Source organism: Ranitomeya imitator, chromosome 1, assembly GCF_032444005.1.
Source record: "Ranitomeya imitator isolate aRanImi1 chromosome 1, aRanImi1.pri, whole genome shotgun sequence".
NCBI lineage: Eukaryota > Metazoa > Chordata > Amphibia > Anura > Dendrobatidae > Ranitomeya > Ranitomeya imitator.
In genome coordinates this window covers 72,859,000-72,880,183 of record NC_091282.1, presented here as the reverse complement: position 1 = coordinate 72,880,183, position 21,184 = coordinate 72,859,000, and the positions used below count along the sequence as shown (strand labels likewise).

At 40.1% G+C, this 21,184-nt stretch overlaps 1 protein-coding gene across 4 annotated transcripts in view; it reads right to left on the bottom strand.

Moving 5' to 3' along the window:
• The window catches only part of UNC13B (unc-13 homolog B), a 321,122-nt gene that overhangs the window by 170,642 nt on the left and 129,296 nt on the right, over window positions 1–21,184 (bottom strand). For 2 of the 4 annotated variants that reach the window (XM_069747983.1, XM_069747993.1), the window contains exons 9-11: window positions 14,185–14,407; window positions 12,114–12,239; window positions 307–606 (exon numbers count right to left, since the gene is read on the bottom strand). In XM_069747983.1, coding sequence (XP_069604084.1) covers window positions 307–606; window positions 12,114–12,239; window positions 14,185–14,407 — 649 coding nt within the window. Of the gene's footprint in view, window positions 1–306; window positions 607–12,113; window positions 12,240–14,184; window positions 14,408–18,897; window positions 18,928–21,184 lie in introns of those variants that run through there. The other 2 variants (XM_069748015.1, XM_069748004.1) reach the window with 2 other exon arrangements.

Here is a 21,184-nt window from a genome sequence, read left to right as displayed (position 1 = left end):
AGTTTTAGTTGTGTGATAATGTGCTGGTGAACCAGTGTCAGGCTCATGTGAGAACGCTTATAATCCTCCTATATATGGACCTGTCTGATAAGACCATGCTGCATATGAGTTTAGATACACCAAAGTTTAAGCTAAACCTCTGATATGTGAGGATGTCCTGCTCCTGAGCCAATAGATCCAGGCTTCTGCTCATGTGCGTCACTGCCTGGTTCCCACCAGTGTATCTAAGCCTTTCCTGTGCGGGCTCAGAGCACCATATAGCAGTACATGACCGGCCATCAGAAATAGTGTGCAGACGATACTGACCTCCCTTGCTTCTCTAGATGAACATCTTTGGTTGTTTCTAGCTCTTGGGGTGATTTGGCGGTCACGTCTTCCAGTTTTGCCTCGCCTCCCTGAGGTTCTTGTTTCTTGGGCTCATGGCCATTGTACCACTCTTGGTCACTTTTCCTCTGGTTAGCAGAACCACCAAAGCCGTAATTTGGATCGGGCCGCTCTTCTACGTCCAGAGACTGTAGGCTCTCATGATAATGGTCAGAATCGCTCAGCTGGGAGCTCCCTTGGCTGACATTACCAGACGAGCCATACCGACTACTCCCAGCGGGGCTGTGGGGAAGGAGGGATCAGAGGCAAAATTATTCATGTACCGAAGATCTGAGTTTTAACCAACGAACTATCAAAGTATGGCTGTATGGAAAAATGCAGAACACAATGAAGATCGATGGATAATCAATTTGGAAATACGTTCCTTCAAAACTTAATACTCTGGTCATCTCCGGAGCTGCATTCTGAATTCTGCATGCTTCGACTTAGTGCCATCAAATTAAAATCAGTGGTGACAAGTTATTCAATGTTAGTGGAGCGACTAACGCCCCCATTTCCCGTGACACATGGTATAATGGATCCTGTCTGTTCTCACACATGACAGTATGCTTTTATGTTATCCTCCATGGATGTAATAACGTGACATGATTCTCTTAATGCGAGAAGGATTATGTAAATAGAAAAAAATTGATAGAGCAATCCTGTGTCATTTTAATGTAATAATATTACTACAGTTACCATACATTATACCCTTCATGCAGCCATACAGCAATAAAGGGGTGTCCATTGTGGATCTACATATATGGCCACTTGTAGGGATAGTTAAGTTACCTCATTAATGGGGTTGTCTGGCCCCAGGCTGCAAGTCTGTAGTCGCTCTATGTGACTGAAGACTTGTGAATCCTCACATCGCATACTCGGGTATCGGGAGCGGTGGGCACGTGACCACAAGCATGTGACTTGCAAACATTGGGTCATATGCAGACTCGGCCTCGCTCAATGCATGTGTGCAGACTTGTCTAGTGGGAATGTGGCTGGAATTCTGCAAACTGCGTACTTGCGGTCACGTGACTACCTGCTCCTGGCCCCAGCACCAGAGAATCCTCACAGCGTGCAGTGTGCGCAACGTGAGGAATCACAACTCTGCTGTCAAATGAAAGACTGCAGTCTTGTAGCTCAAGGCCAGACAACCCCTTTATGACAAAGTACACGCAGAGCGTTTGATTTTGTAGCGTTTTTATGCAAATAAGATGCTGCATTTTACAGCAGGAAGAGCCATGAGATTCCAGAAATCTCATTTACACTCTTTTTCCTGACTGAATTTGACAACAGCAGTGTTTGAAATCTGCAGCATGTCAATTTTTTTCAGTGTTTTTGCAGCGGTTTTTTTTTTTCACTCAAAAAAGCATTGCGATAGCGCAAAAAAAAAAAATGTTTTTGCTGCATTTTTGGTGACTAAAATGTGTACTGTAGACAAAACAATCTGCAAAAACACTGAAAAAAAAGCAGTAAAAACTGCATTTTGAAAGCAGCATTTTTACTGCCAGGACAGTAGATTTTGTGTGCAGAAAAAAATGCTGCTTGTGAACACAGCCGAAAAGGCAAACTGGACGCCATTGGTGATTTTGGTGTCTTTGGCTGAAAGGGATATCATCCAAACTTTACAACCAACTATATCTGCCTATTTTTGAGAGAGATTTGCAGCAAATATGGAGCGGATCAGTGTTGAAAAAATACGCTGCATTGGATCTGACCGTGTGAAAAGAGGAAGTGAAGCATAGGGCATAAGATGGGGCAACTCGAATGGATGGGGGGGGGTGACCACCTTTCCATTGGTCTATCAGCACAGAAACTGCCTAGGAACCACTTTGCATGCACTGGACTTGAGCTCAAACATCCATTTTGATGATCCGTCTTCCTTTCATACAGGGTATAAAGCCAGATCACTGTCACGTACATAAGAACTACCTTAGCCCACAACTCAAACACTGAGGGCTCATACAGAAGATCCATCTAGGTGTTCTGCATAGTTTACCATACACCCTAAAAAATGGCTTCATGTACAGTACATAGTGTCACAGTTTATTATTACGTAAAAGCATAATATTAAAAGAGGGCACCAAGAAAATGACGTTACATTGGACAACTGCTCTGTTTAAAATATTTTTACCTGAAATGTGGCATCAGAGTAAATCTCTATAAATGTTAAGGCAGCTGTACTAAAATGGGGTCGTTCAAGATATTCCCCCATTATTGGCTTTGAACCTGTGCGTCTCAATTGTAAGACAACTACTCCCAAAATGCCAAGGCACCTGGGTTCCCTCCAGCCATGCTGAATGTTGACGTTTTACAACGGCTGCAGATCACCAGGTTGGATACCACCAGTCTACATAGTCTACATTTTCCTGTTCAAGGAACGGGTTGCATAAAAAAAATGGCATTAACCACAAATACCCTCAACACACAAGTGTCATAACACTTGTCATAATAATAAGTAACATCAATTGTTTTAACAGTGACCACCATTTTCCTAATACCCTCTTTATGGAAAAGCTACATATATGTTTGCAACATGGCTACAGACATCGAAGCTTTAATAAACAGACAGCATCAAGATACGAGGAAAGGTTCCTAGGCAAGGGCACTTTGAATTTCTATTAGTGCAAAAATCAAAATATCGAAGCACCTAACAATTACTAAAAAAAAAAAGCTTGTAGGTTGTTCTCCTACATTGGTCATAATGAGTGTCCTTGAGCTAGGACCTTGACCACATATGATTTTCACCCACTTAGGTTTTTCGTGGAGAAAATTATTGGTAGTCAGGTAGACTGGGTGACTGCAGTATAACTGGGTAAAGAAGACAAATGAAAAGTGGGGCTGACCAAACATTTTAGTAGCTGTGGGAAACCGCGGGTTGGATTGTCATAGTCACAACTAACATACAAACTAGAATACATACTCCATCTAAAACTATGGTGCTTGAGTTAATAGCGGGGGGACTTCATCACATCAGGACAAGCAACACAGCAACAAGTCTAAACTGCATCATAAATGGTTGCATGATGGACACCATTTATTATGCCCAGCTCACTGGCCTTGGTTCCCTTCTTTTGAGTTTTGCTGCCTTTCCTTTGGTAAGAGGGGAAGTGCAGACTTGAGAGCTTGATGTGAGGTCATTGCTCTTTGACTCAGCCTGATCTTGATCGTCCAGAGAACTTGCAGACATTATTTCCAGACTTCTCAATGAAATATCCAAACGAGGCGAGGGACTCAGACTTCGGTCAGTTACATGTTCTTTGGCTTGCTGCTCATCGAAAACATTTGTTGTAAGAACGCTAGAGGACTCCGAGTGGACAGAACAGACGTCAAATTTCTCTTTGGCTTGTAATTGGCATTGCCCAGAAACTACTGCAGCTCCATTTAATTTTGAGGCTTCATCAGAATGTGTAGAACTATGCTCATTCTCTTTTATAGGTAGGTCACCTGCACTAGTTTTCAGGATCACTGGCAATTTAGAGGAGTCAACTCTAGGAAGGACTTTTTTGGATTCCACCTCCCAAGCCAAAGACCATTCCATATTTCCAAACACAGGTGACTGGCTATTATAATGACTATTTGCATTTTGTACTTCAGTTGCCTCACCTAAAAGGCTCTTTGTAGAAGCTGGGTCAGTCTCATGAGTAGAAATTTCTGGAATGGATGCCTGCTTAATTAGGGAACCAGGAGATTTATTACTATTTATGTCTTTGTAAACTACAGAAGACTCATCAGTATCTAGTCTTAATTCTGATGGGCGAGTCAACACGTCATCCACCTTATTAAGAGAGGCCACATTGGACAACTCAAGGATGATTGAAGATTTATCAGTTGGGTGTGTTGATTCCTCTTCACTGGGAAGCTTCTCTAAATGATCCACATTGGCTTCACTTTCCTTTAAATTTATGGTGCTTTTGGCTTGAATGACGTTGCCAATTTCTTTGGATAATTTACAAGTCTCAGCTTTCAAAAGAGATTCTCGCTCAATCTTGGTGCCTTCACTTGCTATCAGATTAGATACGTGAGCTTGCTCTTTGTCATCACCAGTTGGTTTCAAATTGCTATTTGGCTGAACAGAGGATTTGGACTGATTGCTACTTCGATTGGTAGCAACGACTGGTCCAGTTGGTTTATTGGTCACATCACTGGAAGACTTAAAAATACCAAAAAAGTCACTGGAAAATGTACTTGTCTGAGGTGGAGAAGGAGAAGAGGAGAAGCTGAACAATGAGTTTTTCTTAGGCATGGAAAATGATGGAGGCTGAGGAGTAAAAAATGAGCTGGATGTAGGTTTCTGGGGCTCACTGGGTGATGTGGAAAACGCACTGATTTTTGTCATAAAGCTAGAAAACATATCAACTGATGAGTCAAACACTGATTTTTCCTGCTCGGGTGGCTTGCATGCATTTGTAGAGGACGGATGATCCAAAGGTGTAAAAATAGGTGCATTTTCCACTGCTGGCTGTGAAGGACCCAGGTTGCTCTGTTCAAATTCATATTCCTTTGGAACTTTTTCATCCTTTCGCAAATCTAAGTCATTGGAACTAGTTTTACATTCATGTCCATCATCTTGGCACTTTAACAGGATTTCCTTATTGGACCCAAAGCTGCTAGGAGCTTCAATGAAAAGGGATACTTGCTCTCCAAATAGAGAACTAGAGTCATCTAAAATATTGGCATCGGCAGCAAACACATCTTCATTTACGGTAATATTAGGAAGTATTTCTGGTACTGAAGGTATCATTTCACTAAAAGGTTCTGTTACACTATCTCCTGTGCTGTCGGCAAGGTCACCACTTACTTGGCTGACATTTTCGGAAAAATAGTCAAACTGTTCACTTTTTGAATCAGACGCATACTCATTTTCCTCTACCAACTTACTATCTTCATATTCACATTCCTCTTGTTCCAGACCCTCATTCTGGAACGCATGTTCTTCAGGGGTTACATGAATTTCATAATCTTCCTGCAATAAATCATTATCTTGATCATATAATTCCATGTCTGTTCGATCGGTATAAATATATGGTTCGTCTGGTGGTATATGATCATCAAGCACACAGGATTCTTCTACCAGTGGACAATCTAAGTGAACTGATGGATCATATAATGAAGCAACTTCATGCAAATTTGGTGGTTCTATAGAAGGTGTATATTCCATATACTTCTTGTTCAGGTGGGACTGTTGAATATCTGGTATGGGCTTTTCTTTCTGTGAAGAGTTTATAATGCCATCCTCCTGTGGTCTTTTTGGTGTAACCTGAGCAGGGGTCTTTGGCTCTTCAAACAAAGAAAAACCAAAAAGACTAGAAAACGTACCAGTAGTGGATGAGGGTTTCTCACTAACGGTGGGCTTATTTGAAGAAAAAAACGTAGGCATCTTAAATAGCGTCTGTGGTTCTGGTGCTTTGGTTTGCGTTTTTGGTACTTCCACAGGAGTGGGATCAGATTTGACAGATTTACTAAGAAAATTAAAAATATTGCTGGCAGTCTGTGACAGACTCTCCCCTATTTGTGTACTGGCTTGCGGCTCTGGTTTACGGTCTTGAAATATATTTTCTGAAGGCATTTTTGTAGATTGTTCCTTAAGACCAAATTCTAGTTTTGAAGTTTGTTGAGCAGGAATAGAGGGCAAGAAACGTTTGCTTGTGGATGTAGAAGGAAGAGTAGAATCCATTTCTGGATGGTCTCTAGGAACTGGTGTACTTGAAGACACAGTGTTACCTACAACATTTGTAGATGACAGAGAGCTTCTCAATGCAGTGTCATGAATAGTCTCTTGCTTCTTTAGCTTATTCCTTGGTGTTGGAACACCACCAGTTTCCACATCATCTCGGTTTAACCCTAAAGACTTATCAGCTTGGCTTTTCTCATCCATTGTAGGTATGACTTCAGGGGGCTGCTTAAAAGGCACGGGCTCTATTTTAAAAAGATCACTTATAGACCCAAATATATTTGAAATGCCAATGGTTTCCTTCTGCTCGGAAGAGGCTTCAGATATTTTATTACTCTTGGCATTTTCCTCCAAATTCTTATTTTTTAAATTCTCCTGAGACGGAGTTGGACTTGACGTTACAGAATCAATCTGAGCCTTGAAAAAATTCAAAAAGCCAGAAGTAGTATTTTTATCAGTACTGGTTTTGGCAGAGCTGCCTTCACTAATGTTAAAAATTTGTAGAGCACTCTTAAATAGATTTTTTTCAGGCTCACTTTGTGGTGGGGCATGATCCGTGGGTTCTGCAAGTTGTTGGCTTGACTTACGAAAACTTTCTTTTTTCTGAAGAATCTGTCTTGGAGTAGATATATCAGTATTTCCAGCTTCTCTGGTTAGATTTTGAGAATAATCAGGGGTGTTAAAATTTGTACTTTCCGAAGTTCCTTGTAATGAATGTTTTTTCATCGTCTTGGGCATCTTTGCATTATCCGAAAGGTCATCCCTCTTCGGTTTTACAGATCTCTGATTGGCAGCATCAGCAAGAGGCACCGATGTTCCTCCCTTTATCATATGTTCGCCGACTGTCTCTGATGGCTCAGTACAAGTAGCAGGTGAATAATTGAGGTTTTCACTTTTATTCAGCAGACCACCAAGAGAGGAGAACAAGGAGGACACTGGACTGAATAAAATTTTTTTAACATCACTTTTTTCAGTGGACTGTGGTTCACTTTTTGACATGGGTTCAGTATTGGCTGCTGGAATAGAAACCAACTTGGGCGCTTCAGTAATTTTTTCATCAAAGATCTGCTTGGGCGCAGGCTTTGCTTTTGCTAAATCGACAACTTCTACTTTTTGGTGCCACGGAGAATAATTATCAGCAAAAATATTTTCTCCGTCTGGTCTTAGGTCTACTTTTAGTTTTTTAAGCTTACATGTTGAGAAATCTAGAGGTTGGTCACGCTGGGAATATACAGATTCTTCAAACATGTGAGAAAAGGTCTCCAAGTTCATCATATGGTCATTTTTATTTAATGCCAAGTCAAGGGGGCTATTTAAAGTACGGTTATCCATTTGATCATCTACAACAAACCAAGGAAGCTCTCCATTATTTAAGGGTACCTTAAATCCACACAAGATGACCTCATCATCTGAAAGATAGTAACTTGGTTCTAAGTAATCTTCATAGTCAAAATATGATTCTGTGTCCGGTGTACAGATATACACATACTCCCCAGTAGGGTCAGTCAAGAGAGAGTAAATGTAAATGCCATCACTGTACATATAATATCCACAATCTCCTTCCTCAGACTGCCACCATAAACCAAATTCTAGTAATCCCAACCATTCTACGTACTCGTCAGGAGAAAACAATGAGTTTTCATTCTGAATTAAAGAGTTATAATCAATCAAGCTCCAAAGAGAGTGATCATATTGAGAAGAAAAACTCAAATCTAAGGGAATACCTTCATACAAGCTATAGACATCAGATTGCAGGGACACAAGGTCAATGTTCTGGTTACATAGCTCACCACACGAATGTAAATCCTTTGTGTATATAAACCCATCTTCCAATTGTGAAAACGAAACCCAGTCAATGTTGTCATTTCCATCCTTCTTGCACAAATTCATGACTGTATCATTTAAGTCCGTGACGGCTATCCTATTGCTAGATAGATTGTTTCTCTTGCCATGGTCATGACAAGTAGTAGACTCTCTAGCATTCCTGTGGATACCGCAATCCGTAACTCCATAGTCCCACTCATAACTACAATGGCTTCTATTATCTTCTAAATCTTCACCCAAAGTTGGCCAAACTAAACTATTCTCAGCAGGATAGAAGCCACTATCAAAATCATCCATCCAACACAAACCAAAGTCTTCGATTTCTGAATCAAACTGGACAGAAACATCCCTTGAGCAGCATTCGATACGACCAAGACGTCTTTCTCTATTTCTATCTTTAAGAAGTGTTTGTGGTTCATCTAAGCAATTAACTTTCTCTAGCGTTTTGCCAACAGTTTCGTTTCCTTTTTGCACAGGTATTAGATTTTTAAGTTTGCTAAAGATACCCAAATCCTCACTCTGTTTCTGATCACTAGAAATCTCTTTCACATTATCTTTTGTAGTCTCTTTTGGTGAATTCTGTGGTAAAACATTGGTGGAGATTTCTTTGCTACTTAATAAATTTTCATTGGAAGCAAACTTAAACAATCCTGAAAGAAAACCTGGTGCTTTTTTATCTTCAGAACCTTTGCGCTCTTTTATGAGGTTCTCCTGGGATCCAGTTTCACTGGATGAAAAAGTAAATAGTTTGGAGATGAATCCTTTGGAAGAGTCTTTGTCTAGATTTTGGCTTGGTTTGGGTGTACCCCCGTCAGAAGACTTTTGACCAAAAATAAGGTCTTTTTCTACACTCTCTACGTGTCGACTCTGTTCGAGTCCTGCAGCCTTACATTTAACTTTCTCATCAGATATTCTTGAACAATCCATTTTTACTATAGGCTCTTTCTTAAAAATTTCTGTATGCAGAGGTTCTGTTTTATTTCTGTTTTTTTCACTTTCGATATCAGTAGAGCATACATTGTCAACAGAGGAAAACTTAGGTAAAGAGGAAATCTCACTTTTATTCTCAGTTTCCCTTTTACCCATCAAGCTAAAAGAGTTGAAAAAAGGGATTTTGATTTTGCCTATTCCATAAGAATCGCCATCTCGAATGTCTGTTTCAGATTTAAAGCCTCGAGAACTTTCCATGTTGCTTGTATTGTTTTCCATACTGTTGGAAGGTTGGGTAAAAAACTGACTGAAAGACTTTCTTAAAGGGTGTAAAAATTGTTTATTAGATTCTGAGAAGTCCTCACTTCTGTCTGGTTTTGGGTCAATGTCATAGGTAGCACGCAAAGTTAAGTCCTTTATGTTACCTGAGGACACTGGCAGGCGACAATCAATTTTATCATGTGTTAAATGTGTGTTGGGTGCTTGTTCTTTATAAAATTTGTTTACAGTGGTCGGTGATTCTTCACGTTTTTCCTGGATCAACTCATCCATACTTAATTTTTTAGTAATTTTCTTGCATAAGATATCTTTATTTTCTAAGGATTGTTGAGCAACTGAATGACAACTTTCGACTAATAAATGTTCTTGTGTACATTCTAATCTTGAGAGTGTCGATGAAGATCCAGCATCAAATGAATTAACAGTGTTGCTCAGTAGAGGGTTGTTGGGAAGATTACTACTTATTGTAGAGGAATGGCCAGTTCCTTTAGATGGTTGGTTAGAGCTTTCTTGGCTTTTGTTGGGTACCTGTTGATGGGGACCTGGACTAGGTGCAATATTGCATTTATTCCCACTATCTGAACTCATTTTTTCATCAATATTTTTTGCATTCATAAAATTACTTCCAAAAGTAAACTTACTGCTAAAGATTTTCGATATTCCCCCAGTAATGGGGTTTTCTGGTTTCTCAGGAGTGGAGGAAACCATTTTTTCCACTGATGATGTAATTTGTTTGGCCCCTGAGCCAACCTTCTGTGTAAATGAGCTAAACAAAGAGTTGACCGTTGTTTTTATACCAGATAGTTCAGGAGTAGATTCGGACTTCTCATCAATACTTGTGTTTGGTTTAGGAGCAAATTCGGATTTCTCATCAAGACTTGTGTTTGGTTTATCCACACTTACGTTGGGTTTGTCTACATTGTTGGTCACATTGTCCAATTGTTCAGTAGAAGGGGGTTTGCTGGCTACGCTGCCAGTAGTCAATTTACTAACCGGTAAGGTATGGAACTTGTTAATTTCTTCTTCTTTTTCAGCCAGATATTCTGAAACAGACTCAACTAAACATTGTAGCTCATCCATCGTATCTACATATTCTTCTGTTGGTTCTTCAACTGGAGATAATTCAAAGTTGGGGTAGCTATATTTACTGAAAGACCCTCTTGAAGAGATTTTGCAATTGAGAGGTTTTAGATTACTAATTGTATTTGAATTTAGAGGACTCATAGCAACATTGCCAGCATGAAGCAACCCCGGACCAGCCCAAGACTGCGAAATCAATGCTAGCTCTTCCAAATCATCATCTGACACCGGTGAACATGGTTGACCATCAGAAGCACTGCTGTCATACTCCTCCAAGGTATCAAGAGAACAACTGTGACCAATAGCAGCTGGTTTCTGTTCAACTAGTTCCTGTAGCATGTGAACTATATCATTATTCGGCTTGCACGTGTCATGGTTTCGTCTCCCACTCTTCACCAGCAAACCATTTTTATAAGGTCGTAAAATTGGATAAAACGAAACAGATTCATTGTTCGGATCAAAGGTGGCATCAGACCATAAAAGATCTTTTTTGGATTGAACATTCATTTCATAACATAAGCCATTAACCTCCATTTCGCGTTTTTTTATACGAGAATTTTTCCTCAATTTTCGTCTATCAATTGTATTATACTCCTCGGGGTATTGAGCAAAACCAGATTTCTGAATATGTTTTTGAACAGACATCAACCTCTCTACTCCTCCATTAATTTCAACATCCATGTTCTTCTTTGAAAGGTTTGTTTCCTGCCAGTTCTTTTGGCTTTCTTTTAGAAAATCTTCAATAAGCTGCTTGCCTATTACTTCACACTCGTCTTCCCACTCTTTTTCCATAGAACCTGTCTCATTGGGAATGATTCTAACTTTACCTTTAACTACAGAGGGATTTCTACTATGTGTATAGGAGATCAAAAGGAGAAGAGCGGGAAGAAAATGGAAGAAAGGGAGTGGACAAAAGAAAGACAAAAACAGAATGAGAAAAGAAACACTTTGTACAAACAGTTTTATAAAATATTCAAATTACAATACAGACAAAATGCAAATAAAATGAAAATAGTCAAAATTCACTATATTTCAACTATTTCACATTAAACTTTTTTCATCAACATTAATAAATATGGTTATTTCAGCACTGCCAATATCATCGCGTTCAAGGGCTCAATAAGAACTATCCTGTGTGTTTAGCAGATAGACTAATGGATTAAAAAAAGAATATGCATTATTAATTTTGAAATAAAGGATTTGTCTAAGATTAGAAAAATATGGCTTTCATGCAAAAACAGCACCACAATTGTCCTTGGGCTGTGTCTCGTATTGGGGCTTTCCTCTATTGAAGTGAAAAAAGCCAAGCTGCAGTTCCCCACACAACCTGAGGATAAATATGGTGCTGTTTTCAGAAGGTACACATTTTTTTTTCTAATATTGGAGCCCCATTAATGTAGTTTTCCTTACGCAAGGACAGACGCCTGGAAGCATTAAAGGACTGGGTAACGGGACATCATCGATTGCCAAAAATCGGATGTAATTTTTTACATCTTAGGGGTTTTCAAACAAATAAAAATTTCCTTACCACCTCTCAGAGTCCTGAAATTAAAATTGGAAGAAGAATTTGTTTTACTTTTAATCAAGCAAGGACGATAGGAAGAGACGGTCACCCTAGTAATCAGCGCCGCAGAACTGGATTCATTAATATACCGTATTAGAATATTTTTCATCATTTTAAGATAAAACTATTTTAATACTTGGAAAACTCTTTACACAGATAATAAGTTGATATTTAAAGGCAGACATTCAGAGACTCAATGCTGTTATAGAAAATGTACATTTTACCATCAAATTCACGCGACACGTAAAGCCTCCGATGTTACAAGTAAACAAAAAAAATGCACAAACACGGCCAACTACGCTCCAGTGTGTATTGCACCCTGAAGACATGCAGCTACCACGACACGGCACAAGCCAAGGCACAAGCCAAGGACACAGCATGGCACAGACAGGGTTGACCCACCTATCGGACAGATCTAGAGAATGCCTGCTTTCTAGAGAACAATGGCGGCTCGTCAGCTGACTAGATTCTGATGCAGACTCTAGATCGTGACGTCCATTGGCAGCGGAATCTACGCTATCATATCGCCTTAAGAAAGGAGAGAGAAAAAAGGAAAGTAGGAAAACGGTAGGGGAAAAGGCACAATATGATTATAGTCACTGCAAAGATACAGAGAAAACGAACCTCATCCTTGACATCAATGACTAATAGTAACAATGTATGAATATTAAAAAAATAAGACGAATAGCGGATACGGAGAAGAACTGCACAAGTTAGGAAAAATAAAGGTTTAAAAGAGCAGAAGTTTTCACTTTAGGCTACCTGCACTAATTTGTTTTTGCATAGACCAATACTACACGTGAAAATAGGCTATGTGCACACGTAGGAAAAGAGGTGCAGAAGTTTCTGCACAAAATCCGCATCTCCTGGCAGAAACCGCAGCCGCAAATTTATCACGGTTTTTATGCGGATTTTGTGCGGATTTTCTGTGGATTTTGGCACTGCGGATTTTTAACATGGAGGACTGCAGAAACGCTGCAGATCCGCACAAAAGAAGTGACATGCACTTCTTTGAAATCCACAGCAATTCCGCACTGATTTTTCCGCACAGTCTGCACAACTTTTTTTTTTTCCATTAACTAACATTGTACTGTACATCACAGTGCGGATCTGCAGCGTTTCTGCGCGGAAAAATCTGCTGCAGATCCGCAGCAAATCCGCATCGTGCGCACATAGCCTTAAGCTCCTCTTACAAAAGGGAAATGTCATCTTCCGGTATTCTTTAGTCAGATTTCCTTGTCTGTTTTCTGTAAAATGATCACAAATCTTCCCACTCACCAAAAAGAAACATATAAAAGGCTAGGTTCACATTGCGTTAGTGGGTGTCCGCTAACGGACTCCGTTACATGGCGCAATTGTCACAATTAATGCTATGTAACGGATCCGTTAGTGCACCCATTGACTGCAATGTGCTAACGGATCGCTAACGCATCGCAACCGTATGCCATTTTTGGCATGCGTCTGCGATGTGCCGTTAGTTTCGGGCGGACCTCGAACGCTGCTTGCAGCGTTCAGGGTCCGTTCCTCGCTAGCGCAGATCGGGCATCTGCGCTAGCGGGATTGCTGAACGCAATCCCTTTTTGGACATTGCGTTAGCGCAATCCGTTAGCGTATCCGCTAAACAGATTGCACTAACACAATGTGAACCTAAGTAAAAAACGCAAAATAGCACAAAATAGTAGAGAAGGGGGAGGGGAGATGCAGCTGCAGTTTATTAACTTATCTTCTTCCTACCATCTCTCAATATTCAGAGACATCAGCTGGCATGGAGTCAGAAAAAAAAAAATTTCAGAGTACAGACACAGCAGCTTGTCTAGGGTCCTGAGACTCGTTCTATCCAACCCTATCAGGACTATTTGAAATAGGGAATTAAAAAAAATCTACATTTTCTAGCCCAAGCCCAAACTCTTATTACAGAATTTTATTCTCAACTCACAATTTTTTTAATTTTTTTTTTATCCTTAAGGGGAATAAATAAAATAAAATTAGTGACGCAGGAGCTCCAGCGGCATCTGAACTTATATGTAACGGCTTGATTTATCATGAGCTCAGATATTTGGAGATGCACCAGAAACACTCTTGTGATTAAACAGGCAGGGAAATCTGTAACCTAAGAAAACAGCAGCTGTAAACCTCTGTGGTTTTGCCTGTATACTCACTTATCATAAGTGACATATGCTCCCTTCCCTGTCCGGGAGCGGTGTTATGTGCAGACCGTGAACTGGAGCAGCTCTACATGGTCGGACACAGCCATTGCACAGTCCATAGCAGGAGAATAAGATTATTTCAACACAGGAACATTTTTTGAACACATCCAATTGTAGAACTTCTTTTAATGTTCCTGGATCTATTAATTAAAATGAACTTTGTGGAACAACCCCTTTAAAGTTCAGTATCAGCAAAGATCATTATGCATAGCTATCGTAGACTTGCACTTAGGAAACATAAATACATATAGTACATTATATTTTACCTCATCGTCCTCCTCTCCCGGAAGTCCAGGTCATAGCTCTGCATTGAGTCAACACAGGACTCCCGAGACCCCCCTTGCTGCTGCAGGCGAGGTTGCACAGGGTACTGGTGGATGGAGGCGTTGGGCTGGGAGGTTGTATGATATGGGGGTGGCATGCTGTTGCTGGTTTCGCTACGGTAGTCACTGTCCCGGTCATCAACGGCACTATCATGGTCTTCGAAAGCTGAAAGAGAAAATAGGTTATAGGCCACACACACCGCATTTGTCCTCGTCTACTGCACTCGGACATTATTTTAAGGTCATGGCATAAACCATTAGCTGGAGCAGCCATGTCACCTAGGAGGAACCAAAATAAAAAATAAGTCAGATCTCCATTTGCTGCACCAAAAAAAACTTAAAACGTTAAAATTTCTGAATTTAAATAAAAATTGCACATAAGTCAATGATTCAAGATTTTTTTTGTACATTTCTAGAAAGGGAAACTAGAGTTCACGTGCATTGTGAGGGGAGGGTCACCCACTACCACATTGTAGACAATCTATGCCACCACCAAGGCTGGACCTTTAAAAGGGACAATCAGATCTCTACATGTATACTGGACAAGGTTTTCATGTAGACTTTTTTTTTAGAAAAAGTCCTCTAAATGAGAAGTAGCCTCTCCAGACTTTGGAACAACATAGTATTCTTTTTAGAATAAAATTAGGGTTTTGAGATGGTCGCGTCCTACTTGTAAATGGCGCCCGGAAAAACCCTCAGTTCTTTACAAGGTTATTCTTTGTAAGTATTGTCATTGTGGGGTTATCTAGTGCCTCTACTTTGCGCATCAGATGGGTCGATACCAGACTCATTAGCAGGTTCTATGCATGCATCAATGCTACTCAACAGGACAGAAGCACGATACCTATTGGTCATAAACAACTTTAGTAGAATTCTGGAAATCCACCAGTAGGTTCATGGTCTTCCAAGAAAAGGTGCCTTGTGTAGGTCTCTCAGAGCTTCCATACGCATTTCGATAAAAGTCAGCTGAACCGGTCTATTTTGCGGGATCGGCAAACTAATGTGAATGAGAGCCTTCTGATTTGCCTCACCACATTATTTCGGGGGAGAGAAGGATCAGGCTGGTTACATTTCAACAGCCAATCCTTTTGCTCGGTGGGGAGATGAGCAACCACAAGAGGAGTATGAAAGCAACCCTCTTGTGTCTGGGGGGGAATTAGGAGAGATAGTCAACAACTCTTTGGATCGACACTAGTGGTTGGCAACTTTCTGCTTATGCAGAGTGAACACAAAGCCAATAAATGAAATTTATTTTGAAATTATCGATGAATATACGGATATAACCTATAATGTCTGAAAATAATGGCATAGATGCTCCTCAATTAACGATCCGAAAGAATCAGAAGAACCATATCCATATTTTGTAAAAGACATGAGAGATGTGATTGTCCCGGGAATATAAGATGCTTCTTCACAAGGTCTGGACCCATCAACTAACAATGATTTACTTTCTGGTGGAGATACGGAAATCAAGAGCTCTGAATGCTTTATAATCTGAGCAAGTCAATTTCAGGCTGGATTTGGGATATATTCATAGAACCTTCTGAAGAAGCAATGAATTGAAAAACAGGACTGTTAAAAGGGTTTGTTTTTATTGGGTGGGTTGGAGGGGTTGGTCCACCTGCTGTTACCACATTGAGCGCATCCCTACTATAATGGTACTGAAGCAGCTCATGGCCAGGATTGTAGAAAAGCATGACATACATTATCGAAAAGAAACTCAGCCATTGTTCACACAAATCAAAATTAATTAATGAAATAAAAGTGTGGCAGCAGTGAGGGGAACGGCAAAAATAACTGTACCAGACTGGATAAACGGAACAGAAAAGTATAAAATGAGCAGGAAACACAGCAAAAGATCCAGCACATGGACAAGAGTACTGTATCGCTAGTTGCAGATTGCTGCATGCTTGGCCCTGTGCACAGTAGGATATTCATGTATACGGGACATTGGTACCAAAGGGCAGGCACAGACCAAGACGAGAGGCGATGGGGCAGTACAGTCTGGATTTCGGGGGACAGGAGGTGAAACAGTGATCTCTATGGCCAGTTGACAAAGTTTTGTAGTCGTTCCGAGAATCGCTCATCTGGTCATAGATGTATGAGGGCGGTCTACCAGTTAACCGATTCGACTCCTCCATGGAGAGGCAATGGTAGTTGTTCCTAGAATCATTCAACTGGTCATAGATGTATGAGGGTGGTCTACCAGTTAGCCGATTCGACTCCTCCATAGACATGAGCGTCGGGATTAGTCAACCAATAAGTCACCAGAAGGGGACAAAAAAGATTGGGTAGGATGAAATCTATCATTTCTCAGTGTGAACATTCACTGTGGCATGGGTTAAGTTATTAAATCAGCAATTGTACGCCGAACGAAGAGTCCACCATTAAAACGGATTTGCACCAAGATTAGAAGGGATAACTTCTTGATCGCTGTGGGTACAACAATTCGGACCCCATAGCAATTCTGAGAACAGAGTTTTAAGAAAGTCCGTTCTAATTGGAGTGAAATACGAGAATGGGCACCTTCACTCCATTCATTCTCAAAATGGAGTGCTGGAGATAGCCGAGTGCAGTCGGACAGACAGCTATCAGAAAATTATCCCCTATTCTGTAATAAGAGGGATCGCCTGTAAACTTGGTACAAACCCTTTAAGCTTCTTTCCCAGAGCGCAGCCGTAGTATAACTATCCAATAGCAATGCCCAATAAATCACACTTCTATGGCCAGCTTTAGGGACACTCACTTTTTCTTAATGGGCCAGGAGCCAAACTGTGAAGAAGACAATTCATTCAAGTAAAGCAGTATTCCCACCTTGGACATAACCAACTGGGTGAGGAATAGGGTTCCTCTACTCCCGACAAATACAGCAGGCAATGAATGAATGATGGGGTAGCCATGTGCTCACAATGTTTCCATATCTCCTACAGAAATGAATGGGGTAGGAAACACATATGGGTCCATTTATCGTCTACCTGGATAAGAGTGCTGTGGTTACCTTACCCGGGGTGAGACCTTTATGGCGCACTCCATTATATCTTCTAAACCAATGTTTCCCAACATCAGTCCTCAAGAGCCAGCAACAGATCATGTTTTTTGGATATTTTTAGTGTTGCACAGATGATGGAATTTCTGAATACATGACCTGGTGGTGGTTCCTGAGGACTGTACTTGACAAACCGCTCTAAACAACAGGTATTATTACAAAGCAGCCTCCATGGATGTCTAGGTCTAGATCACAAGGAATCATGGTGTCGTGTGATCTACTAACCACCAATGACCGCATGGTGATTAAACCACTGACCAAATGCATCACTGAGCACCAAAAAAGTAACATGAAAAAAAAAAAACTAAAAACCACTGAAAACATTACACTATGGGATCTCAGCTAAGATTTTTGGTTAGGGCTACACAGACTTCCACTGGCAACGGCTTATCTGCCCTAGCACAAAAGGAATTGTGTAGTTGAAATATAATCTTCCCCAACATTTAACGTTGGGGAAGAAACAGAATGCCCCTATATATTAGATGGTCGTCAGGATTTGTAGTAATCAGTGGGTTCACCCAATCCACCTAATATCTCAAATTAGTAAAGTCGTAAGCTGTGGTTGTAAAGCTTTGGTTGTAGACCCTACCATGACTTATTGCCCATTTCTGCCTTCTGTTTTGAGACAATTATGTCTTGAGCTCGTGAAGCATGTAAAGACACCCAATACTTAACAGATAAAAATAGACCGAAGGTGACTATTTCGACAGATTACCAAATGAATATTTGGACTCAAGGACTCTTGACTCTCCTCCAACAGATTGTCGGGAGAGTGAAGAATCCTATTGTTTGGAGGCAATATGGCTGCCAGAGGATTCTGGCAGTGGCTCTCAGAGAACACACGAGTGCTCAGTTATGGCGAGGGCACTGTTGTGCCAAGAGCTCTTGTAAGGGGGAGCTGTCGAGATCAGCATGGATTGTCGAGATCAGCAGCCCTTTTTGCCACATAAGGTGGCACCACTATTATAAAGGGCACATAGTAAGTCGGTGGGGTGGAGGGCTGTTACAAATTCTGCACTGGTGGCTCAGGAGCTTAAAGTTTTGCCACTGACCAGACTGATTGGTCTAGACCTGAAACCTGACCCCTCCATTGAGAAGCCAGTGGTTGCTTCAGTGTATCTCTAGCAACCAGCTGGGGTTGTGCCGAATTTCTATAAAGACTAGGGAAGATTTGGAGCTGGTTTAAAAAGACGTAAGGGGTTACATAAATTCTACCCCAAAAATAGAAGTTCCTGTTGAGTTTTGGGAGCTCCCAGGGGGTGGTCCTGAGGGTGTGACTCAGATATACATTCAGCAACAGGGAATGGGGACAGCAGCTCGTCAGTCATAATTCGTATTAACTTGATTTATTGAAAATTAAAATTTGGTGTATAAATCCCCTGAAGCTAAAAGGTGGCTTTGCAAAGTGCAATGATGTTCAGAAGTAGAGCGACATGGTGAATCGATATATATATGCTATAATATATCATGTGAGTGACACCGTGTGAAGAGCAGATGAAGGCTTGGTCAGATTGATGGGGGCGACACTGACCCCGTATGCATGAATATCCACACTGTATATCACGTTATGAAGCATGCCGACACAGGTCCAGCAAGAAAGGGTTACATACTCTGGCTTTCTCCCCATCCGAAATATTTCCAGCTGCCTGGAAGTGCGGCAAGGGAGGGGAAAAAGAGAATTTCAGCATAAATGAGGCAAGAAGAGTATTGTACTGTGATGAACGGTGGGCGATGAGAGGCGGATACACGGATACCTGCTGAGCCATGGGAAGAGGAGAGAGATGGAGCCACAAGCAGAATAGATGGCAATGAGGAATAGAAATACAATGCACCAAGATCAATATACAGACTGTAAAGTTACAGGGACATGCTCCATGTCTAGGAAGTGATGGCGCCTCAATGAGCAGGCTTCTGCAGGGACCATTGTGGGCAAGAAGAAAGCAATTAAAGTTTAGCTGCTGTGATATGAACATTTCTGGCAGCTTTTCCCTTCAACCCTTAAACAGTCAGCAGGTGTTCATAAAACGTAATTATTAACAAATGGACAAAACATCATCATCATATACTGTATACAAGTCACACCACAGAAAGGATAACTGGATAATACCCCGACCAAACACATACAAACCTGAAAATGCAAAGCGAACATAGCGAGCAGTATTATAGCAGTTATATTCTTGTACATAGGAGCAGTATTATAGCAGTTATATTCTTGTACATAGGGGCAGTATTATAGTAGTTATATTCTTGTACACAGGGGCAGTATTATAGTAGATATATTCCTGTACATGGGGGGCAGTATTATAGTAGTTATATTCTTGTACATAGTAGCAGTATTATAGTAGTTATATTCTTGTACATAGGGGCAGTATTATAGTAGTTATATTCTTGTACATAGGGGGCAGTATTATAGTAGTTATATTCCTGTACATAGGAGCAGTATTATAGTAGTTATATTCTTGTACATAGGGGGCAGTATTATAGTAGTTATATTCTTGTACATAGGAGCAGTATTATAGTAGATATATTCCTGTACATAAGAGCAGTATTATAGTAGTTATATTCTTGTACATGGGGGGCAGTATTATAGTAGTTATATTCTTGTACATAGGGGGCAGTATTATAGTAGTTATATTCTTGTACATAAGAGCAGTATTATAGTAGATATATTCCTGTACATAAGAGCAGTATTATAGTAGTTATATTCTTGTACATGGGGGGCAGTATTATAGTAGTTATATTCTTGTACATAGGAGCAGTATTATAGTATATATATTCTTGTACATAGGAGACAGTATTATAGTAGTTATATTCCTGTACATAGGAGGCAGTATTATAGTAGTTATATTCCTGTACATAGGGGGCAGTATTATAGTAGTTATATTCTTGTACATAGGGGCAGTATTATAGTAGTTATATTCTTGTACATAGGGGGCAGTATTATAGCAGTTATATTCTTGTACATAGCAGCAGTATTATAGTAGATATATTCCTGTACATAGGAGACAGTATTATAGTAGTTATATTCCTGTACATAGGAGCAGTATTATAGTAGTTATATTCTTGTACATAGGGGCAGTATTATAGCAGTTATATTCTTGTACATAGGGGCAGTATTATAGCAGTTATATTCTTGTACATAGGAGCAGTATTATAGTAGATATATTCCTGTACATAGGGAGCAGTATTATAGCAGTTATATTCTTGTACATAAAGGCAGTATTATAGTAGATATATTCCTGTACATAGGAGCAGTATTATAGTACCGTAATTAGATTCTTGTACATAGGGGCAGAATTATAGTAGTTCTATTCTTGTACATAAAGGCAGTATTATAGTAGATATATTCCTGTACATAAGAGCAGTATTATAGTAGATATATTCCTGTACATAAGAGCAGTATTATAGTAGTTATATTCTTGTACATGGGGGGCAGTATTATAGTAGATATATTCTTGTACATAGGAGACAGTATTATAGTAGTTATATTCCTGTACATAGGAGGCAGTATTATAGTAGTTATATTCTTGTACATAGTAGCAGTATTATAGTAGTTATATTCTTGTACATAGGGGGCAGTATTATAGTAGTTATATTCTTGTACATAGGGGCAGTATTATAGTAGTTATATTCTTGTACATAGGGGGCAGTATTATAGTAGTTATAGTCTTGTACATAGGGGGCAGTATTATAGTAGTTATATTCTTGTACATAGGGGGCAGTATTATAGTAGTTATATTCTTGTACATAGGGAGCAGTATTATAGTAGTTATATTCTTGTACATAGGGGGCAGTATTATAGTAGTTATATTCTTGTACATAGGGGGCAGTATTATAGTAGTTATATTCTTGTACATAGGGGGCAGTATTATAGTAGTTATATTCTTGTACATAGGG